The sequence below is a fragment of the Aquarana catesbeiana genome, linkage group LG09 (genome assembly GCF_042186555.1).
Source record: "Aquarana catesbeiana isolate 2022-GZ linkage group LG09, ASM4218655v1, whole genome shotgun sequence".
Taxonomy (NCBI): domain Eukaryota; kingdom Metazoa; phylum Chordata; class Amphibia; order Anura; family Ranidae; genus Aquarana; species Aquarana catesbeiana.
Window position 1 is genome coordinate 276,780,963 of NC_133332.1, and position 20,642 is coordinate 276,801,604.

General features: G+C 43.4%; 1 protein-coding gene across 1 annotated transcript in view; it reads left to right on the top strand.

Annotated features, from left to right (window-relative positions):
- Nucleotides 1-5,007: 5,007 nt before the first annotated feature.
- Nucleotides 5,008-20,642, top strand: part of RPL35 (ribosomal protein L35) — a 32,821-nt gene continuing 17,186 nt past the window's right edge. The window contains exons 1-3 of the mRNA XM_073600358.1: nucleotides 5,008-5,111; nucleotides 10,558-10,694; nucleotides 18,839-18,920. Coding sequence (XP_073456459.1) covers nucleotides 5,109-5,111; nucleotides 10,558-10,694; nucleotides 18,839-18,920 — 222 coding nt within the window. The 5' untranslated portion in view covers nucleotides 5,008-5,108. The remainder of the gene's footprint in view (nucleotides 5,112-10,557; nucleotides 10,695-18,838; nucleotides 18,921-20,642) is intronic.

Consider the following 20,642-nt stretch of genomic DNA (forward strand, 5'->3'; position numbering starts at 1 on the left):
TATCTTCTATAGTGTGGTCCGGTTGTGAGAAATGATGTCCCACAGGTGTGCATAAACTGTCTTCTTTATGTTCTTTGATGGTATGTCTGTGCAAATTCATCGTCGCTTGCAACTTCTCTCCTGTTTACCAACATACGATCCTTTGCTGCACCTTTTGCATTGGATGAGGTACACAACATTACTGGAGGTACTGCTGTAAGATCCCATGATACTGAAGGTCCCATTTGTGTGTGTAATACTTTTGGATAGATTGATCTGGTTGCATAGTTTGCAGCGTTTTTTATTGCAGGGTTTGCTTCCATTATTTGTGACTTCATAATCAGAGTGAAGTTTCCTGCTGAATAGTTTGTGTCTGAGGTTGGGTGGTTTTTCATAATCAGAGTGAAGTTTCCTGCTGAATAGTTTGTGTCTGAGGTTGGGTGGTTGTCTGAAAGCCAATAATGGGGGTTGTTGGAATATTCCTTTCAGAGTTTCATTCTCTGTTATAATGGGTTGTAAATCTTTGATTATCTTTTTGATCCCTTCAAGTGCTGGGTTGTATGTGGTGACTAGAGGTACTCGGTTATTTGTTTTTTTCTCTGTGTATTGGAGGAGATTTTCTCTTCTAGTTTTCAAGGCTGGTTTATGCTGTTGTTGATGGTTTTGTCTTTGTAACCTTTCTTATGGAAGGAGTCTGCCAGTGTTCTGAGATGTTTATCTCTGTCTTCTGGGTCTGAACAAATTCGGTGGTATCTGATGGCCTGGCTGTGTATGATGGCCCGTTTAGTGTGTTGGGGGTGAAAACTGGAACTATGAAGATAGCTGCATCGGTCAGTAGGTTTTCTGTATAACGACCTGTAAAGCTTGTCATCCCTGATGTATACTGTAGTGTCCAGGAAGTTGACATGTGTTTTCGAATAGTCCATTTTTAGTTTGATAGATGGGTGGAAAGTGTTGATCAATGAGAAGAATTGGTTTAGATTTTCTTCACCTTCAGTCCATATCATGAATATATCAATCTAGCGATAAAATCTGTATGGCTTTTGTTGTATGCTGTTCAGGAATTTGTCCTCCAGGTCAGCCATAAATAAGTTTGCATACTGGGGTGCCATTTTGCTTCCCATAGCAGTACCCATACACTGGAGATAGATGTCATTATTGAAAGTAAAGTAGTTTTGTGTAAGAATGAATTCAATGAGCTGTGTCACATCCTCAGCCGTGTATTTGTGGTTTGGTGAGGATGATAAGAATCTGTGACATGCCGCCAACCCATCCTTGTGAGGGATGTTACTGTACAGAGATTCTACATCCATAGTGAATAGAAGTGTATTTGGTGGTAATTGTTATATATTGTTAAGCTTGTTCAGAAAATCAGTGGTGTCTTGCAGGAAACTCACAGTGTTCATGAATAAAGGTTTTAACATGTTTTCTACAAGGCCTGAAATATGTTCGGTAAGTGTATTCATACCTGTTATAATGGGTCTGCCTGGATTTCCTGGCTTGTGAATCTTGGGCAGCATGTAGAAGTCTCCAATTTCTGGATTATCCGGAATCGCATTGATGAGTTCAGTTTTTTGTAGTAAGTAGTATTTGCCAGCTGCCTCTGGCCCACTTGTATATATTTGTCTGTATCCATCACAACGACTGCTCCCCCTTTATCTGCTGGTTTGATGGTTATGGCCTGATTATTGCGCAGATCATGTACAGCTCTTCGCTCCAGTGGTGAAAGGTTGTATAATATTTTCTTTTGCTGAGTGGATATCAGGGATGTAACTGGCAGCCTGAAGCTGTCAATATAGGTATCCAGTTTGGGGTTGCGTCCTTGTGGAGGTCTGAAGTTGCTGTTCTTTTTCTTTTTGTCACCTCCTATTGTCCTAGGATTCCTTTCCTTACTGTGAAAATATTCTTTGAGCCTTAGTCTCCTAAAGAATTCCTCCATATCTGACCATACCTGTAAATTATCCAATTTAGTGGTTCGGCAGAATGTGAGGCCTTTAGAGAGGACTGTAGTTTCTGGTGTAGAAAGTTGATGATTTGACAAATTTATGATTCCGAGTTCCTCTGTTATATCCACATTTTCTGTAAAGTCAGCATTTACACAAGGGATACCTTGGGATTCTGGATCGGCTTCCAAGTTGCTGATAGCAGGAGTTATAGAAGTTGTGTTTGTTTTGTGTTGTTTAGGTTGTATAGAGAAAATTGAGTACTGTCCGTGAGGGGGGGTCTGCACTGAGGGGGTCCTCTTATATCAGTAACCCACCCCCCTTACCTTAGTGTATTCTTTCTCCGGAAGGTCGTCTCTGGTCATCAGAGTCCCCCCACATTCCCAGAGTCCCAGGTGTCCCCCTTAATAATTGCTCCACTTTTACATAGAATTTGCTGTTTTATATATATATATATATATATATATATATATATATATATATATATATATATATATATATATAGCCCTATGTGCGTTTATATCTGTCTTATCTATATATAATACGCTCTTCAAATGTGTTTTAAAATGCATGGTTTTCCCTTTTATGAACAAGAAAATAATGATGTTATTCTGTTGGGCTGGTATATTAATGCTATGGGGCTGGTATGACATTTTTTCCAGGGCTGGTTTTTATTCCCAGTCTGGCCCTGGTGGGCGGTGGTTGTATTGTAACCACGCGGCCGGCTCCGCCTCTATTTTGTTCCCCCTTAGCCTCTGTTCTGTAATGGCGGCAGAGACACCGCTACTAGGACATCTGATGTAAGGGGGCTCCACTGGGGACACCTGATGTAAGGAGGGGTACCGCTGGGGACATCTGATGTAAGGGGGGCACCTCTGGGGACATCTGATGTAAGGGGGGCTCCACTGGGGACATCTGATGTAAGCAGGGGCACCGCTGGGGACATCTGATGTAAGGGGGGCTCCGCTGGGGACATCTGATGTAAGGGGCGTAGTTGCCAACAGTCCCGATTTTCCTGGAATATTTGCATTTTACATTTTTTTGGACACTGGCTTCAGGAAAATGGCCGCCGGTGCCGCCACCGCTAGATCGCTCCCCCTTGTGTTCAGTGGAGAGAGGAAGGGGGCTCGATCCGTGCAGCCAATGAATCGCCTTCTCCTCTCGCACGGATTGGCCCCTCCCCTCTCCACTGAACACACAGCGCTGGCGGCCGCTGTAATGGACATGTGCTGGAGCCTGGGGGGCGTTATGGGAGGGGAGGGTCTGCACTGAGGGGGGTCTGCTGAGGGCGTCTGCACTGATGGAGGGGGGTCTGCTCTGATGGGGTCTGCACTGATGGATGGGGTCTGCACTGATGGAGGGGGGTCTGCTCTGAGGGGGTCTGCACTGATGGAGGGGGGTCTGCTGAGGGCGTCTGCACTGATGGAGGGGGGGTCTGCACTGATGGAGGGGGGTCTGCACTGATGGAGGGGGGTCTGCACTGATGGAGGGGGGTCTGCTGAGGGCGTCTGCACTGATGGAGGGGGTCTGCACTGAAGGGGTCTGCACTGATGGAGGGGGTCTGCTGAGGGCGTCTGTACTGATGGAGGGGGGTCTGCTCTGAGGGGGTCTGCACTGATGGAGGGGGGTCTGCACTGATGGAGGGGGGTCTGCACTGATAGAGGGGGGTCTGCACTGATGGAGGAGGAGGGTCTGCTCTGAAGGGGTCTGCACTGATGGAGGGGGAGTCTGCACTGAGGGGGTCTGCATTGATGGAGGGGGGTTTGCACTGAGGGGGTCTGCATTGATGGAGGGGGGTCTGCACTGATGGAGGGGGGTCTGCACTGATGGAGGGGGGTCTGCACTGAGGGGGGGTCTGCACTGAGGGGGTCTGCACTGATGGAGGGGGGTCTGCACTGAGGGGGTCTATACTGACTCTGCTGGGGGCACCTGATGCGAGGACGGACTCTGCTGGGGGCACCTGATGCAAGGAGGGACTCTGCCGGGGGCACCTGATTCGAGGACAGACTCTGCCGGGGGCACCTGATACGAGGACAGACTCTGCTGGGGACACCTGATGCAAGGACAGACTCTGCTGGGGACACCTGATGCAAGGACAGACTCTGCTGGGGGCACCTGATGCAAGGATGGACTGGTGGCAGGCGACGTGGCTAGTGACACGCTCAGGGATCCCACTGATTCGGCATTATGGTGAGTTGAATGATTTAATTTTATGCAATAATAGAAATAATGCGCTTCAATCATCCTGACACCATAACAATTATGGTTTCGGGATGATTGAAGCGCTAACACCAGGTGTTTGGAGTATCTTTATCTGCTGATTGTTAAACTTTCTAGAATACACATATTTCTATTGTTGTGTAAGATCTGGGGCTGCTGTCCCTTCATTCCTCTCTCCCCCTTTCCCTCTCCATCCCTTATTCATCTCAGACTCTAACCACACCTCCTTTGAGCCACACCCATTTAAGCCACGCCCACTAGTTCACATAAACCACGCCCATTTGCAAGGACAGACTCTGCTGGGGGCACCTGATGCAAGGACAGACTCTGCTGGCGGCACCTGATGGCAGGCGACACGCACAGGGGTCCCACTGATACTGGATTATGGTGAGTTGAATGATTTCATTCTATATTACAATGTAATAATAGTGATAATGCGCGTCAATCATCCTGACACCACAACAACCATGGTGCTGGGATCTAGGGTGTCTGGTCTCAGAAAGTGTGTGTGCGTTCGTGCGTGCGCGCGCGTGTGTATGTCTAAAATTATTTTTAAGAACGTGTGCAAAAAACAGCTCTGGCAGCAAAAGGCTGCATATTACATTATACGACGAAAACAGCATAATGGCTGAAGTATACATTATACGACGAAAACAGCATAATGGCTGAAGTAGTTACGTTAAGACAAGGTTTTTGCCATAGTGAAAGTAAAAAAAATGCTCTGTTCATAAGCAGTGTACATGATAGACTAGATATTATACACATTTTACAAATAACCGTACGTCAAACTCCATTACCTAACACTGACAGAACCAGAACCAAATCCCGCCCCAAGTCCCCGCTCGGACTGTACCATAACGTTGTCCCATCCTCCCCTTAACTCCACTCAAATTGGAACTGTCCATCACCCGGAAGAACTCCGATCCTCGTTATCTCCTCCCTTTCCTGTTGCAGCTGGCGACGACAATGGTGAGTGGAATAAGTTGCTCCGGTGTAATCCTGTATAATCCTTCGGGATGCGAGTCTCATCGCTCGATCACTTAGTGCTGGGAGAGGGGGAACAGTTCCTGGAGTGAGTTTCAGGCTGTATTGCGTGTTCCTAGCAGAACGATGAATGGCAGTGTGGCTCGTATGTCCTGATATAGTTAAGGAGGCCTTGTCTTCCGTGTGCTTTGTAGCAGAGAGCAGTGTGTTGTTTTTAATAGGCGGGCTGCAGTCAGAAGCGTTCTCTGTATACTTTGAGAAGCCATAGTAGCAGGTTTCTGGAGTGTGTTAAACATGTCATAGGGTTCCTCTGTCAGCTTCCATGACCGCAGTGTAGGTAACCCTAACTAGGCCGAGCATTGAACGTGAGTAGGCGCAGCACTACATTTGTTATTGCAGCGCTTAGTGTTATACAAATGCCTGTACTGTATAGTGTACTGAAAATCACTTTACTTTTAGAAGGAGGAAGCGAGTGGCTAGACCTGACTTCTGCCCATAATTGCAGCTTTACCGTGCCCACAATTGCAGCCTTACGGTGCAGGGAATCACTGGCTGAAGAGAACGATACTGAGTTGATGCCTGTAGCTGCAGGCATCAACCCAGTATAATCACTGCAACGGGAGGACTTCCATGTACGCCCTCCCGGTGGGAAAAGGTTAAAGCATGTTATACAGCACAGTGCGTGTGCTGTGTAATTTGGCCCTTTCTATCACCGGAGATACCTGGCTGATCTTGCCTGGGTCTGCCCTCCCCTTGAAAACTGACATGGTTTATCATGGTGGCTGAGCCCTGACACCATGGTCAGTTTACGTGCCTCTGTCATGCAGCTCTTCCCCCTCCCTCCCTGTCTGAGTGTGTGTGTGTGCCGTCTCCTCCCCTGCTACTGTACTGTGTAAAATAACTGCGTCCTTAGTAGAAACTTCTGTTATATCCTGTGATATCGCTCACTGCCTTTGTTTTATACAAATTATGAGGCAAAATGCCTTTATTGAAGACCGCTGCTGAGCGGTCACGTGATCACCTGCGGCTCTCATCCCGACTGATGTCAGAGGGAACCGCAGTCCTTGGAGTGGGGCAGGAAAGCCCTGGACATCAGCTGACTGCACAGTGGCGCTTCAAAATAAGGTATTGTGCCGCATCATTTTTATAAAACTAAAGCATTGAGCTATATCGCAGGATATAACAGAGGGGATTCTACTAAGGACACATAATGACTTTACAACCACTTTAAAGTGGATATAAACCCTTACATATACCCAGTGAAGTGAACAGCTTCAGATAGAGATGAAACAAATCTTCCTACATAAGTTTTATTTGTATCAGGGTGGATTTGATTTAAATCATCATTTTTTGAAGCACAACTGTTGTCTCTGACACGCTGTTGATTCACCGACGGTCTCATTCAATTTAATGGGACGGCTGGTGATGTGGTTCTGTCACAAGGTAAGGGACGTGGCGGCAGCATGTGAGTGGATGCAATTAAGGGGAGAAAAAAGGAAAACCAGGTCCAACTAAAAACATAACCATGGTAATTTATGTATACCCAAATAAGGCTTACCACAGTATGACAATGTTGCTATAGCCAAAGGACTGAGCATATGAAGAAAAAGCGAACCCCAGTATCACTACTGGGATCAAAAAGTGGCTACTTAGGCAACATATAGTCTACATCTAGGTATGCATTTATAAAATTTCAGAATTTATTTTCCAAATTGGAACGTGCTAAAAATTCATTAATATGCACCTATATTAGATGAAAACAGCTACACACTGCAAGCTTCGCCGGATGCTGCCAACAAACGGTCACCCAAGCAAGCAATTATTGTGAACACTTACAGAAGGAAGAAAAAACATACACCAAAAACATAAAACCAACCACAACACAGAAGGTCCCGACACCAGTCTGCCACTCGCAGTGAAATTGAGGTGCAATAAAATCGCATAGGTGTATATGAAAAAGAGAAAATGGGAAAAATCCCAGATTCTATTATCCCCAACGGGATTTCTAACAATGTCACTGGGAGTGGCCCCCCGGGGGTTCCTGGAACATGATATCAATGATTATCTGGTAGATGGTGTGCAAGATGGGTATGATAGGTTATGCTGTCTCATGGATATTGGAATACTGCTATATGGGAATTTTTGGTATTGCCCTGAACTTCAAGCACCTTCTAGTTGCTGTTATTGCACAAATGTCCCATAAGTCATAATATAAACTGAATATTCAAATCGGATCCTGCAACCTTGTATGATGTTGTCCAGAGAGAATAGGATAAAATTATATAGTCACCAAGGGCTATCACTTCAAAATTCTACTCATCAAGTCAAATGACATTGCAATAGTCTTTCCGTTTGAACATTTAGGCAGTTGATTAGTGACACATTCTTTCCAGCAATTGCTAGTATTCACTTCAGTTGAGATGGGATAGGAGGAAAGGGAATAAATATAGATGGGGCTTCAGTACTTTACCACCCTTGCAAACTGATAGGGGCTTCCTGTTCCGTCCATACACTCATCCAGGTCTCCTCACGTCAGCGGCCCCTTGGCAGCTCACGTGTAATAGGATGATCTCCTCTTGTCAACGGAGCCGCTGAGTGTGCGGGGCTTGTAGAGCCGGTAGTCTGTAGCCGAGTGGTGATGGAGCCCGTGCCTCCTATCCCGCGGCGTAGCTTGTATGGGGCGTATCGTTCGGCTGGCGTCACATGACCGCTGTGACGTCAACGTGTTTCGCTAAATAATCAGCGTAGCTTCGTCTGGACGTTTTCGCAAACAGTGTTAAACAGTGTTCAAATCACACATGTGAGGTATCGCCGCGATCGTCAGAGCGAGAGCAATAATTCTAGCACTAGACTTCCTCCTAACCTGGTAACCGTAAAAAAAAAAATTAAAGCGTTGCCTATGGGAATTCTTAGGTACCGTAGTTTGTCACCATTCCACGAGTGCGTGCAATTATAAAGCGTGACATGTTTGTTATCTATTTACTCGGCGTAACATCATCTTTCACATTATACCAAAAAATTTGGTTAACTTTACTGTTTGGATTTTTTAAAATTCATGAAAATGTCCCTTTTCCCAAAAATTTGCGTTTAAAACACCGCTGCACAAATACTGTATGATATAAAATATTGCAACAATCACCATTTTATTCTCTAGATTCTCTGCTAAAAAATATATATTATGTTTGGGGGTTCTAAGTAATTTTCTAACAAAATCCGGATTTTAACTTGTAAACACGAAATTTAAAAAATAGGCTTAATCATGAAAGGGTTAACAGGTCTCAGATGCAGTGGATGCATTTTTTTTTTTTTTCCTGGCTCCTACACCTTCACTTTTACCTTTACCTTTTTGCCAGCAACACTTTCTGCCCTAGGGTGACAACACTCACTTTAATATATATGTAAAGGCAGCTTTGTAACCCTAGGGTGTGGCTACAGAACATCTCAACCTCTCTAATAAAGTTTTAGTAGTCCTTGGAGATTTAACTGATAGGTAGATGGCACTAGAAGTTGACAAGATTTCAGGCAAGATCGGTGGGAGCGATGGCTTTATGATTTTCACCTCATCCATATAGGGGAAGTCTTGTAATTTTAAAATACAAGGCTTCTCCTGAATGGCATAGGTGAGCTATGAACTGTTAAATCCAACAGCAGAGGGGAGGTTGTTTGAACTACAGCCAAACGGTTTAAGTTGGTCTGTTACAGCAACCCCAGTGGCCAAAACATTCTGACATGGAAATCATTTGATTGGGCCAGATGAACTATTTAAAAGATACGTTTACTTTTAGTAAAATGGTAACCCATATAACCTGTTATTAACTGAGCAGAGTTCTGTGAATGGTAGAGCTGCAGCTATCGTGAGCCATGGCAGGTGACAGTTTGTAGTTCTCAGTGAACTTACCAGGGCGCTAATGGTAGTTCAATGATTCTTCCTGCCCTTACACACAATCTGCAGGAGTCTGAAATTGCACCTGCAAGCTGCTGATCATGGGTGCAATGCTTTAGAGACTTCTAAATAACTGCAATTTTTTTACGTGCAAAAAGAAATGCTTTTTTTTTTTTTCTTTAAAGGTCACTGTATCCATTAATGGTTTTCGTCTTAACGCGTACTATGCATTAAGGTAAAAACCTGTGCTGCAGCTTCCCTCTAGACACCCCTCCTCTTTTTTTTTTTTTTTCCTTACCTGACAGCTTCTGCTGCTGTCTCTCCTTATTGGACATGTCCAATGAGGAGAGAAACAGCGACAGAAGCCGATGCGCTCATGCACATCGATGGATAGCAGCGTCAGCCATTGGTTCCCGCTTCTGTCAATCAAATTCTGTGATCTGGAATGAGGGGCAGGGCCAAGTCTTTGTGTCAATGGACGCAGCAGCGGGACTTGGGAGCGAGTACACACGGGTGCCTCCATTGAAAGTGGCTTTCTGTGGGGGCACACGCCGAAGAGGGGCCTGGCGTGCCGGTGAGTAACCTGAGAAGAGAATTGGGGCTGCTCTGTGCAAAAGCATGTTTTGCTATTTGGCACTGCGCTACTTTAAGTGGCGATTGTGCAGTCCTGTTGCGCTTTACTCAAACAAAATTTGATTTCTTTCACACAATTGGAGCTTTCTTCTGGTGATATTTGACCACCGCTGTTTTTTTTTTTTTTTTTTTTTTTTTTTTTTTTTTCTTTCTGCTATAAAATATATCCAATAAAAAGTTTTGGCTGAAATGTGTTCTACATATTATTTTTTTTTTTTTTTGAGAAAAAAAAATTCCCATTAAGCTATCTTGATTAGTTTGCGTGAAAGTTGGTGCCTACAAATATATATATATATATATATATATATATATATATATATATATATATATATATATATATATATATATATATATATATATATATATATTATTCATAATGGGACTACAATAGTCCGGTGGGTAATCGGACAGACGTTGGGGGGAACTGCCTCTGACATATCACCAGTGACGTTAATACAGTGATGACACTGGCTAGGAAGGGCGATCAGGGGATTAAATGTGTGCCTAACTATGGGTAATGTGTGTGAAATCTGCTGCTTTTACTAATTGATCTGCAGGGATGAGAAACAGATTGTTGCCTGTGCACAGAGCTCTGTGTTGAATGTCAACACAGAGCTCTAGGCTGTGCACGGCCGTTCAGCAGGTCCCAGCTGTGAATCATTGGCTGGGACTTGTTGAGAGGCTCCCACTGTGTACGATCGCAGCGGGTGAAAGTAGGCAGCGACATACGGGTATGTCGCTTTGCTTACATCGGGCAGTCAAGAAGTGGATAATATCCTACTCACAAATGATTTTGTTCTGGGAAATGTAAATGTAAACGCAACCAGTGGTTGTGATGTAAAGCTTTGCAACAGTAGTTAGTTTAAAATGTGTAGCTTTATAATGCTAACTAGTAAAATTCCATTTTGTTTATAGGCGAAAATTAAGGCTCGAGACCTGCGTGGTAAGAAGAAGGAAGAGCTATTGAAACAGTTGGATGACCTCAAGGTTGAACTGTCACAACTCAGAGTTGCTAAGGTGACGGGAGGAGCTGCTTCTAAGCTGTCCAAAATGTGAGTAACTTGAGATTTCATGAACTATTCACATCAATCAGTTCTTGGTTGAGAACATGGTTAAAAAGGAGTTAGTCCAGAAATGGGTGTGGATTTTCCTTCACTTCCTGTCTCGTAGGCAAACAGGAATTGAGAGATTATCCCTGCAAATTAAGGGAATTTCTTAGGGACCCCTAGGTCACCAGGACTAGTGTCCCCATTGGAAGATTTCCCTTCAATTACTTTACTTTTCTGGGAAAAAACCCAAAATGTGGGATTTTTACTTTCAATGATAATAGTAAATAGGACAAATAAAGGGTGGATCTCCTTAACGGAGGCACTGACAGGAGTTTTAATCCTCTCCCCTCTATTGAAAACTAAAAGAAGAAAAAATCAGCTGTTATGCTTTAACCACTTAATCCCTGGAAGGTTTTACCCCCTTAATGACAGGCCATTTATTTATTTATTTTTTGCAAAGCGATGCAGTGCCGTATTAACTAACAATTGCGCGGTTGTGCGATATTGTACTCAAACAAAATTTGTCTAGGGGAAAGATTTAAGGCATTTCTATATAATTTTTTTTTTTTAACTAGTAATGGTGGTGATCAGTTATTTTTATGATTGCGGTGGACAAATCTGACACTTTTTGGGACCAGTGACATTATTACAGTGATCAAAGCTAAAAATATCCACTGATCACTGTATAAATGACACTGGCAGGGAAGAGGTTAACACTGTGGGGTGATCAAGGGGTTAAAGTGACACTAAAGATTAATTATTTAAAAAAAAAAAAAACACAACCTATCATACTTGCCTCCGCTGTGATTGTTTTTCACAGAGTGGCCATGAACCTGCTCTTCTGTAAAACATACAGTAAAACATACCATACCTGCAAATACAAAAAAAAAGTAAAAAAAAAAAAAAACATTTTTTTTAACGCAATCTGTAATAGAGATGTATAGATATAGCAGAAGTTAGGAGCAAATCGCTCCTCCGCCCCTGCTGCCCCCATACTTCAGCATATATGCTCTTTTTTTTTTTTTTTTTTTTTTAACAGTGGTGAAATCGCCTCCGACAGTGCTGGAGTCACGGCTTTATGTATCGTGGGAGCAAACGCTGTTGCTGTCAAGATAAATAAATCCGCGCTGCAGCTGAATGTGGCGTACCTGAAAACAAGAATAAATGGTTAACAATAAAACACAGTAAACTATAAAAAAAAAAAAAATTTCATACCCGAAAAGCAAACATGATAAAACATATTAATAAAACATTGCAGAATAGAAATAGAGTAGAATACCGTAAAAAAAGAGCAGCACAATAAAGGAGAGAACAATAAAACTCTTTTTGGCTTTTTTTATTTTATATACTTGTTTTTTTTTTTTTTTTTACTTTTTTTTGTAACTGTTGTGACTGTAATGGCTCCAGGTTCGGGTCTCTCAAAATGCAATGGTATCTTGGGAGACCCTGTGAAAGTGTGCCTAGTCTGGGCAGTGCTGTACCCTATGCTAATACTCAACTAGGGTATGGTAGCGTTCAAAAAATTCACCAATGCAAAGACCAGGATTGTCAGGAAAGGAGGGACAATAATAGCGGGTGTCACGCCTATATCCACGCTTGCTGCAGACACGACATCTTCTTTGGGGGGCTTGTTGGGTAGGGGTACTCGGATGACATAAGGAAAATGCCTCTCATACAGCCAGCTTACTGCATTTGTATTGGGAACGTGAGGTGGAGCACCATCTGGATACAGAATGGCTCTGACGATCTCTTCCTGGAATTTAAGGAAGGACCCAGTCCTTTCTGAAGCTTTGTATAGCACATGAGCGTTCAGCAAAGCCAATTGAAATAAACAGACACTTTCTTGTACCAGCGTCTGGCCTTACAGGCAACTAGGTACGGCGCCAACAATTGGTCGTTGAGGTCCACCCCTCCCATATTTTGGTTATATTCGTGGGCACAGAGGGGTTTCTCCACCACACCAGTCGCTGTAGGAATTTGGACCATCGTGTCTGCATGAAGGGAGGTAAGAACGAAAACATTCTTATCCCTCCACTTCACAGCAAGCAAATTATTACACTTGAAGCAGGCTCTCTCCCCCAGCTTAAGATGGGAATCTACAAGCCGCTGGGGAAAGCCCCAGAGATTAGGTCGCACGGTACCACGTGCTTCAATCTGACGATCAAACAAGTGGCTAAAAAGTAGTACGCTCGTGTAATAATTGTCCATGTACAAGTGGTACCCCTTTCCGAATAAGGGTGACACCAAGTCCCACACAATCTTGCCAGCGCTTTCTATGTAGTCGGGGCAGTTTGTCGGCTCTAAGTGAATATCTTTGCCCTCGTAAACCATAAAACTACATGTATAGCCTGTGGCCCTGTCACAGAGCTTATACATCTTGACCCCGTATCTGGCACACTTGCTTGGAAAGTACTGTTTGAATGACAAGTGGCCAGAAAACTTAATCCGGGACTCGTCAATGCAGACAACTTGATGGGGAGTAAACAAGTCTGCAAAACATTGGTTGAAGTGGTTTACGAGGGGCTGAATTTTATAGAGCTGATCGTATTCAGGGTCTCCACAAGGACGACAGAGTTCATTGTTGAAATGCATGAACCGCAAGATCTGCTCGTATCGTACCATGGTCATGGAGGCAGAGAACAAGGGCATATGGTGAAATTGGGTCAGTGGACCAATATGACCGCAACTCACTCTTTTTAGTTATGCCCATGTTGAGGGATAGGCCCAGAAAGAGCTTAAGTTTGGAAACCAATTACAGATTCTGATCTCTGGCAAGGGAAGACTAGGGAATTGTGGCGATGTATTGACCAGCATACAAATTGCTTTGGTCCACAATAGATGTATAGAGATCTTTGGTGAAAAACGGCGAATAAATATCAAGTGATGTAAAATCAACTGTTTCCACCTGAATGCTGGGTTGGCCAGTGAATGGGGGAAGTACAGGTGCTGCTGAAGTGGTGGGTTCCCAATTAGGATTGGCGAATGCAGCAGGAAGGGCACGACGGGCCTGTTTGTCTTTATAGTGGCAGCAGGACACTTCTTGTGCTTGCTCCCTCACCAGCTTGAACTGCGCTTATGGGACTCACCACGTCACCAAGTGTTACTGCAGTGCTAGTTTGACTACGACCAGGGTGTACTAGGCCGCTGGTGCTTGCCAGTTCACCAGAAGGATGAGCGGCACTAGTACTTCTCTGCTCCATATGAGGGACCTGCAGTTCTTGCACCTCAACGACAGAAGAACATTGTGGTCTGGTACGCCTGACCTTGGCAGGGACCACAACTGTCGTCAGCTATCTGTTATGGAGCCGCAGTCTACAGGATCGTATTCTGAGCCTGAATCTGACAGATGAGTGACTTCTTCACTATCTGTCATGCTCAGAAACGTGCAGGCCTCTTCACTACTGTACCTTCGATTTTTGACATTTTGGTCTCTAAATTTACTGGTACAGTGGTGACTCACAGGTAAAAAAGCTCCTGACTGTCCTTTATTAGGGGGCGTTAGGGGGGTACCCTAGACCTAAAGGGGCCTACCACTTATAACGGTCACAGATGACACGAATGCAGTAATCAGTAAAAAAAAAAACAAAAAAAAAAAAACGGTTGTGAGTGGGAGGGGGTGATTAGTGTGCCTGCGTGTTCTACTGGTATGTGTAGTGTTGGTGCACTTGGATGTCCTCTCTCCTCACGTGGCAGACTGAAAAGACCGACACGAGGAGAGATGACATCACTTCCTCTGCTTCTGTTTACAGTTCAGAAGCAGAGGAAGCATTCCATTCACCAGAAGTGATCGCGAGGGGGTGGCCATGAATCAGTGGCCTCCCCCCCTCAGCATGGATCGCTCCTGTTGCGAAGCCGACCGCCTCGGGCACCGGGGGGGGGAGGCGAATGACGTACCCATACGTTACTTTGCCTGCTCGTGCCATTCTGCCGCAGTATATCTGCGTGAGGCGGTCGGCAAGTGGTTAAACCCCCTTCCTAACCAGACCAATTTTCAGCTTTCAGTGCTCTCACATTTTGAATGAAAATTACTCAGTCAGGCAACATGCTACCCATATGAATTTTTTGTCACTTTTTTCACACAAATAGAGCTTTCTTTTGGTGGTAATTGATCACCACTGGGTTTTTTATTTTTTGTGCTATAAATGAAAAAAGACCGAAAAATGTGTAAAAAAAAAAAAAAAAAAAAAAAAAAAAAAAAAAAAAAAAAAGGTATTTTTCTTTGTTTCGGTTATAAAATTTAGCAAATTCGTAATTTTTCTTCATAAAATTTGGCCAAAATTTATACTGCCACATATATCCTTTTTAAAAATAACCCAAATCTGTGTATATTATTTGATCTGTGTTAGCCCCGGTTCACACAGGGGCGGCATGACTTGCAGGTCGCCTCACCGAGGCGACCTGCACACGACTTCCACGGCGACTTGCAAAACGACTTCTGTATAGAAGTCTATGCAAGTCGCCTCAAGTCGCCCCCAAAGTAGTACAGGAACCTTTTTCTAAGTCGGAGCGACTTGCGTCGCTCCTATTAGAACGGTTCCATTGTACAGAACGGGAGGCGACTTGTCAGGCGGCTAGGTCGCCTGACAAGTCGCCCCTGTGTGAACCGGCACTTAGAGTCTACAAGCTATGGTGGCAATCACTGAAAATTGATCTCACCTGATGTACTGATGGCTTATCATTTCTTGAGATACTAACAAGCCAGGAAAGTACAAATGCCCACCAAATGACCCCTTTTTTTGGAAGGTAGACATTCCAAGGTATTTAGTAAGAGGCATTGTGAGTTTTGGGTTTTTTTTTCCCACAATTCTTTGCAACATGAAGGTTTTTGTTTGTTTTTTTTTTTTTTTTTTTTCCCACACAATTGTCATATTAACAGGTTATTTCTCTCACACAGCATATGCATACCACAAATTATACCCCGAAGCACATTCTACTACTCCGGAGTATGGCGATACCACACTTGTGAGACTTTTACACAGCCTGGCCACATGCAGGGAGCACCATCAGGGACATACATTTCAAATCTAATTTGACTACCTATTACACTTTTGTGAGACACTGATGTGTGGCACGGATGAACTGACTTTCTGGTTGCGCGCTGCAGGGGGCGATTGTGTGAAGACGCCCTCCCAGAATAAGCTGACTGCTCTGTTGGTAGTCTTTTGGGTATGGCCCAGTCAGCATGTGGTTAAGGTGTAAAAACACCTGGCAGTGACCGGCCCCCTAGCCACCCCGTTTTATACTTACCTGAGCCCTGGAATTTCCCACGTCTAGGGCGTGCTGTCCCTCTGCCTGGGGTTCTCGACTCTTGATTGGCTAGATTGATAGCAGCGCAGCCTTTGGCTCCCGCTGCTGTCAATCAAATCCAATGACCCAGGGCCGAGTCATACATTCGGCGGCTATGGATGCCAAATTATTGACTTGGGAGCGCCCCTGGCAGAGCGCTTCTCCTAGGAGGTTATCTGATGCGGGGAGTAGCAGCTAGAGCTGCCGAGGGATCCCAGAAGATGGTGTTCGGGGGCCACTCTGTGCAAAATGAGCTGCACAGTGGTGGCAAGTATACGTTAGTAGTTTTGTTTTTTAAATAATCAAAGCTTTACAATCACTTTAATATGTAAAGTTTTTTTAAAAAAAAGGCAATTTATTCTTAAATATCTATGTGCAGTGGTAAATATAAATAACCAACTATATGGTTGGGGAGCAAAATCTCTAATCCACTCTGAGAATAACAGACAGAAGAGATACTGTATCTACTATTAGAGGTTGAATTTGGTAAATATCATCAGACTCGGATCAAAATTTTTATTTAACCACTTGCCGACCGGCTCATGCCGATATACTTTGGCAGAAGGGCACGTACAGGCATATTAATGTACCTATACGCTGCCCTTTAAAAAGTGGCTTGCCGGTGGCGCGCCTGCCGAAAGCTCGGTGAGTGTGATCGTGGGACCCAAGGACTCGATGTCCACGGGGATACCTGCGATTGTCTCAGAGTAAGAACGGGGAAATGCTGATGTAAACAAGCATTTTCCCGTTCTGCCTAGTGACAGGACACTGATCACGCTCCCTGTAATTGGGAGCGGTGATCCGTGTTGTGTCACACATAGCCCCCCCCCCCCCCCCCCCGCAGTTAGTATCACTCCCTAGGACACAGTTGAAATAAAAATCGCTGATTGCCGCCACTAGTAAAAAAAAAAAATTAATAAATATGCCATAAAACTATCCCCTATTTTGTAGACGCTATAACTTTTGCGCAAACCAATCAAGCGCTTATTGCGATTTTGGTAAAAAAAAAAAAGTAGAATATGTATCGGCCTAAACTGAGAAATTTTTTATATATATTTTGGGGGGGGTATTTATTATAGCAAAAAGTAAAAAATGCTTTTTTTTTTTTTTTTCAAAATTGTTACTATTTTTTTTTTTTTGTTTGCGCAAAAAATAAAAAACGCAGAAAGCTTTATTGGGGGGGAGAGGACGTTAATTTTGTTTGGGAGCCACGTCTGTGCAATTGTCAGTTAAAGCGACGCAATGTTGAATCGCAAAAAGTGCTCTGGTCTTTTGCCAGCCAAATGGTCCGGGGCTGAAGTGGTAAAAGAAAAAATAAAGACTGTTTTGCTAAGTTTGCTTTTTTTTTTTTTTTTTTTCTGCTTCCCAGTAGTTTTCCCCACTTACCGGAAATGCCGGCAGCGGCAAATTATCCAACCGTCTGGATTAATGGGCAAGGAAGTTGAGTGAGGGCAAGATGGTGCCCACTTGACTCTATGCCCATGGCAGACCGGAGCGATGTCAAACGTCACTTCTGGCCTTAAAAAAAAAAAAAGGGGGGGGGGGGCGCTTCCCCCCCCAGATCTCGCATTAAAGATGCCCTGTCCTGCTTTTTTTCTATTACAAGGGATGTTTATTACTTGTAATAAAAATATAAGTGATCCAAAAAACTTTTTAAAGGGACAATGTACAAATAAAGAAAATAAGCAAAACATTTTTAAAGCACCCCATCCCTTCAAGCTCACATGCAGAAGCGAACGCATGTGCAAGTTGTGCCCACATAAGTAAACGATGTTCAAATACGTGAGGTATCGCCGCGATCGTTAGAACGAGAGCAATAATTCTAGCACTAGAACTCATCTTAAACTCTAAACGGGTAACCTGCAAAACAGGATTAAAACGCAGCCTATGGAGATTTTTACGTGCCGTTTGTCGCAATTCCAAGTGTGCGCATTTTTAAAGCATGACTTGTGTATCAATTTACTCGGCGTAAAACATCTTTCACATTTATACAAAAAAGGCTAACTACTCTTCTTCTTTTTTTTTTTTTTTTTTTTTTTTCTTTGCAAAAAGTGACTTTTTCCCAAAAAAAGACTGCCGCACAAATGGTGTGACACAATATTGCAAAGATCTTCATTTTATTCTCTGGGGTCTCTGTGATTTTCAGCTTCCACATCAATTGAACTACTAGATATACGTACTTGGGTAAGCTGGACCAAGATACTGGACTTCAGCTTTAACCACTTCCCACGCTATAGCCGAAAGACAGCTACAAACATAGATGTCCTCCCATGTCTTGCTACCAGCATTCCCCCTGCGGCCAGTGCTCTGATTGCTGCGTCCTTTGGACACGGCTCATCACAAATCGGGATAAAGGGCCAATCACAGCAGCCCTTTACCACGTAATCAGCTTTGTCTAGTCTAACCGGCTTGTGTGAAAGTGTCCTGATTATCAGTGCCCACCAGTGAAGGAGATAAATTACCTGTTTGCCAAATTTTATTACAAACTATGAAAAACGTGTTTTCCCAAACACTTTTTTTTTTTTCATTTAGTAAAAAATAAACCCAGTGGTGATTACCACCAAAAGAAAGTTCGCTCTACGTGGAAGAAAAATTATAAAAATTTTATATGGGTACAGTGTAGCATGACCACACAATTGTCATTCAAAGTGTGACAGTGCTGAAATCTGCACATTTGGCCTGGGCAGGAAGAGGGTAAAAGTGGCAAGTAGAGATTGGTGCTTCACGCAGGGCTCACTGTGAAAGCTTGGTACAAAAAAGATTAATCATGTAGAACACAACTTTTGTGTTGATCTGTTTTAGGCACACCACAAGACTAGAGAATTTTCCACATTTCTTAACTATAATGTCCTTTCTTTCAGTCGTGTTGTTCGCAAGTCCATCGCCAGAGTTCTAACTGTGATCAACCAGACACAAAAAGAAAACTTGAGGAAATTTTACAAAGTGAGTCGTTTTTTGTTTTGTTTTTGTTTTAATTTATATATTATATATAAAATGTGTGTGTGTGTGTGTGTATATATATATATATATATATATATATATATATATATATTCACCAGTGGAACCTAGACCTTCACTTTCCTGTACTTTTACCCTTGCCAGCATAGGGTTGCTAGCACAAAATTAAATGCATGTTAAAAGACATAACTACTTACCTTTTTGCTGTTTCCTGGCCTCTGCAGGTGCCAGTTGATGAGTAGATTACCTTGTTGCAACTTCACATTGTGGTTCCTCCCAGTCGGCTCATACTTCTGTAGTGATGCAGAAGAAACCAGGCTGTGGCTGTCCATTTTACAGCCTCCCTTTTTTTATTTTTTTATTTAAATGCCACTTCTTCAGTGATCCCTGCCTGCTCTAGGTATTTGACTAGTGGAATCGGCTATCTTTCCACTTGCACACATCCACAAATCTATGGGTTACCTGCTTTTTTGGGTCTAGGGGGCATGGAAAAGTAGGTTTACTTGTGCAATCCTTAGCTCCTCCACGACGCTAGTTTGGTCCCTGCAGTGACTTTCATTCTCAAGCGGGCTAAGCTCCTGATGTGATCAAGACTATTGTAGGGTCCTTAGCCGTGCATTAGACTTGATGACTTCAAGAGATAGTTGATTGCCAGAGCATAGGGGAGCATAGTCTGCCAGAGAAACAGTATTGGATAAATGTTTTTGTTTTTTCTCTTCCCCCTAGAATAAACAAGTGCCTGCAGCCCCACCGCCAAGGGTGAATTTTTAGATTTTGCAGAGTTGGACTTTAAAGGGTGTGTTCTATATGCAGCTCAAAAAATGGAAAATTTTAGTTTCATAAATATCAAATATTGCAAATTTTAATTACTTGCCAGGAGATGGCGCTCTGCAACAGCAGGAACACCGAAATCCTCCTACATGCTTTATTAACTTGAATACCAGGCATTCCTGACTTCTACAGGCTGGATGTAGGAACAAGAGCTGCTTAGTTACTGGTGGTGGCTTGCAACTCCATTGATATTGCGGCTACCTTTACATCCACACTGATAAGCCATAACATTAGGACCACCCACCTAATATTGCGTAGGTCCTCCTTTTGCCAACAAAATAGCCCTGACCCATCGAGGCATGATCTCAACTAGACTTCTGAAGGTATGCTGTGTTATCTGGCATCAAGTTGTCAGCAGCAGATCTTTAAGCCTTCATCTTGGTGCCATCTTATGTAAGTGACGCAGACACACCTGGCCATCCATGTACCGTAAAAGAATACTTGATTTGTTAGACTGGGTCGCTTTTACTCTATTAAATGTGAAAATATTCCTTGTGATTGGTGTAAACTTAAATGCAGCACCCAGAAAGTTGGAGTACACAACCCATAGAAATGATATACACAGGTGCGCTTCCTACACATATCAAATATAGGCAACTAAAAAACATACAAGTGTCAACTTTCAATCAAACTCAGTATGTACGTATATCGGTAAACTTTCCCAAATAACTGTTTAATCAAATATATTGCAAACATATTTCCTATAAAATAAAAAAAGCCATGCACAAATTTGTGTAGCACATGAAGGCACGCAAGCATGGTGAGGCTGGGACGTCTCATGACGTTGTCCCAGAACAAGAGTTGCCGCCTGCCTGTTATGGGGGGGAGGAGAGCGGCCAGAGGTCACGTGAATGGCCAGAAACTCACTGAAATAAG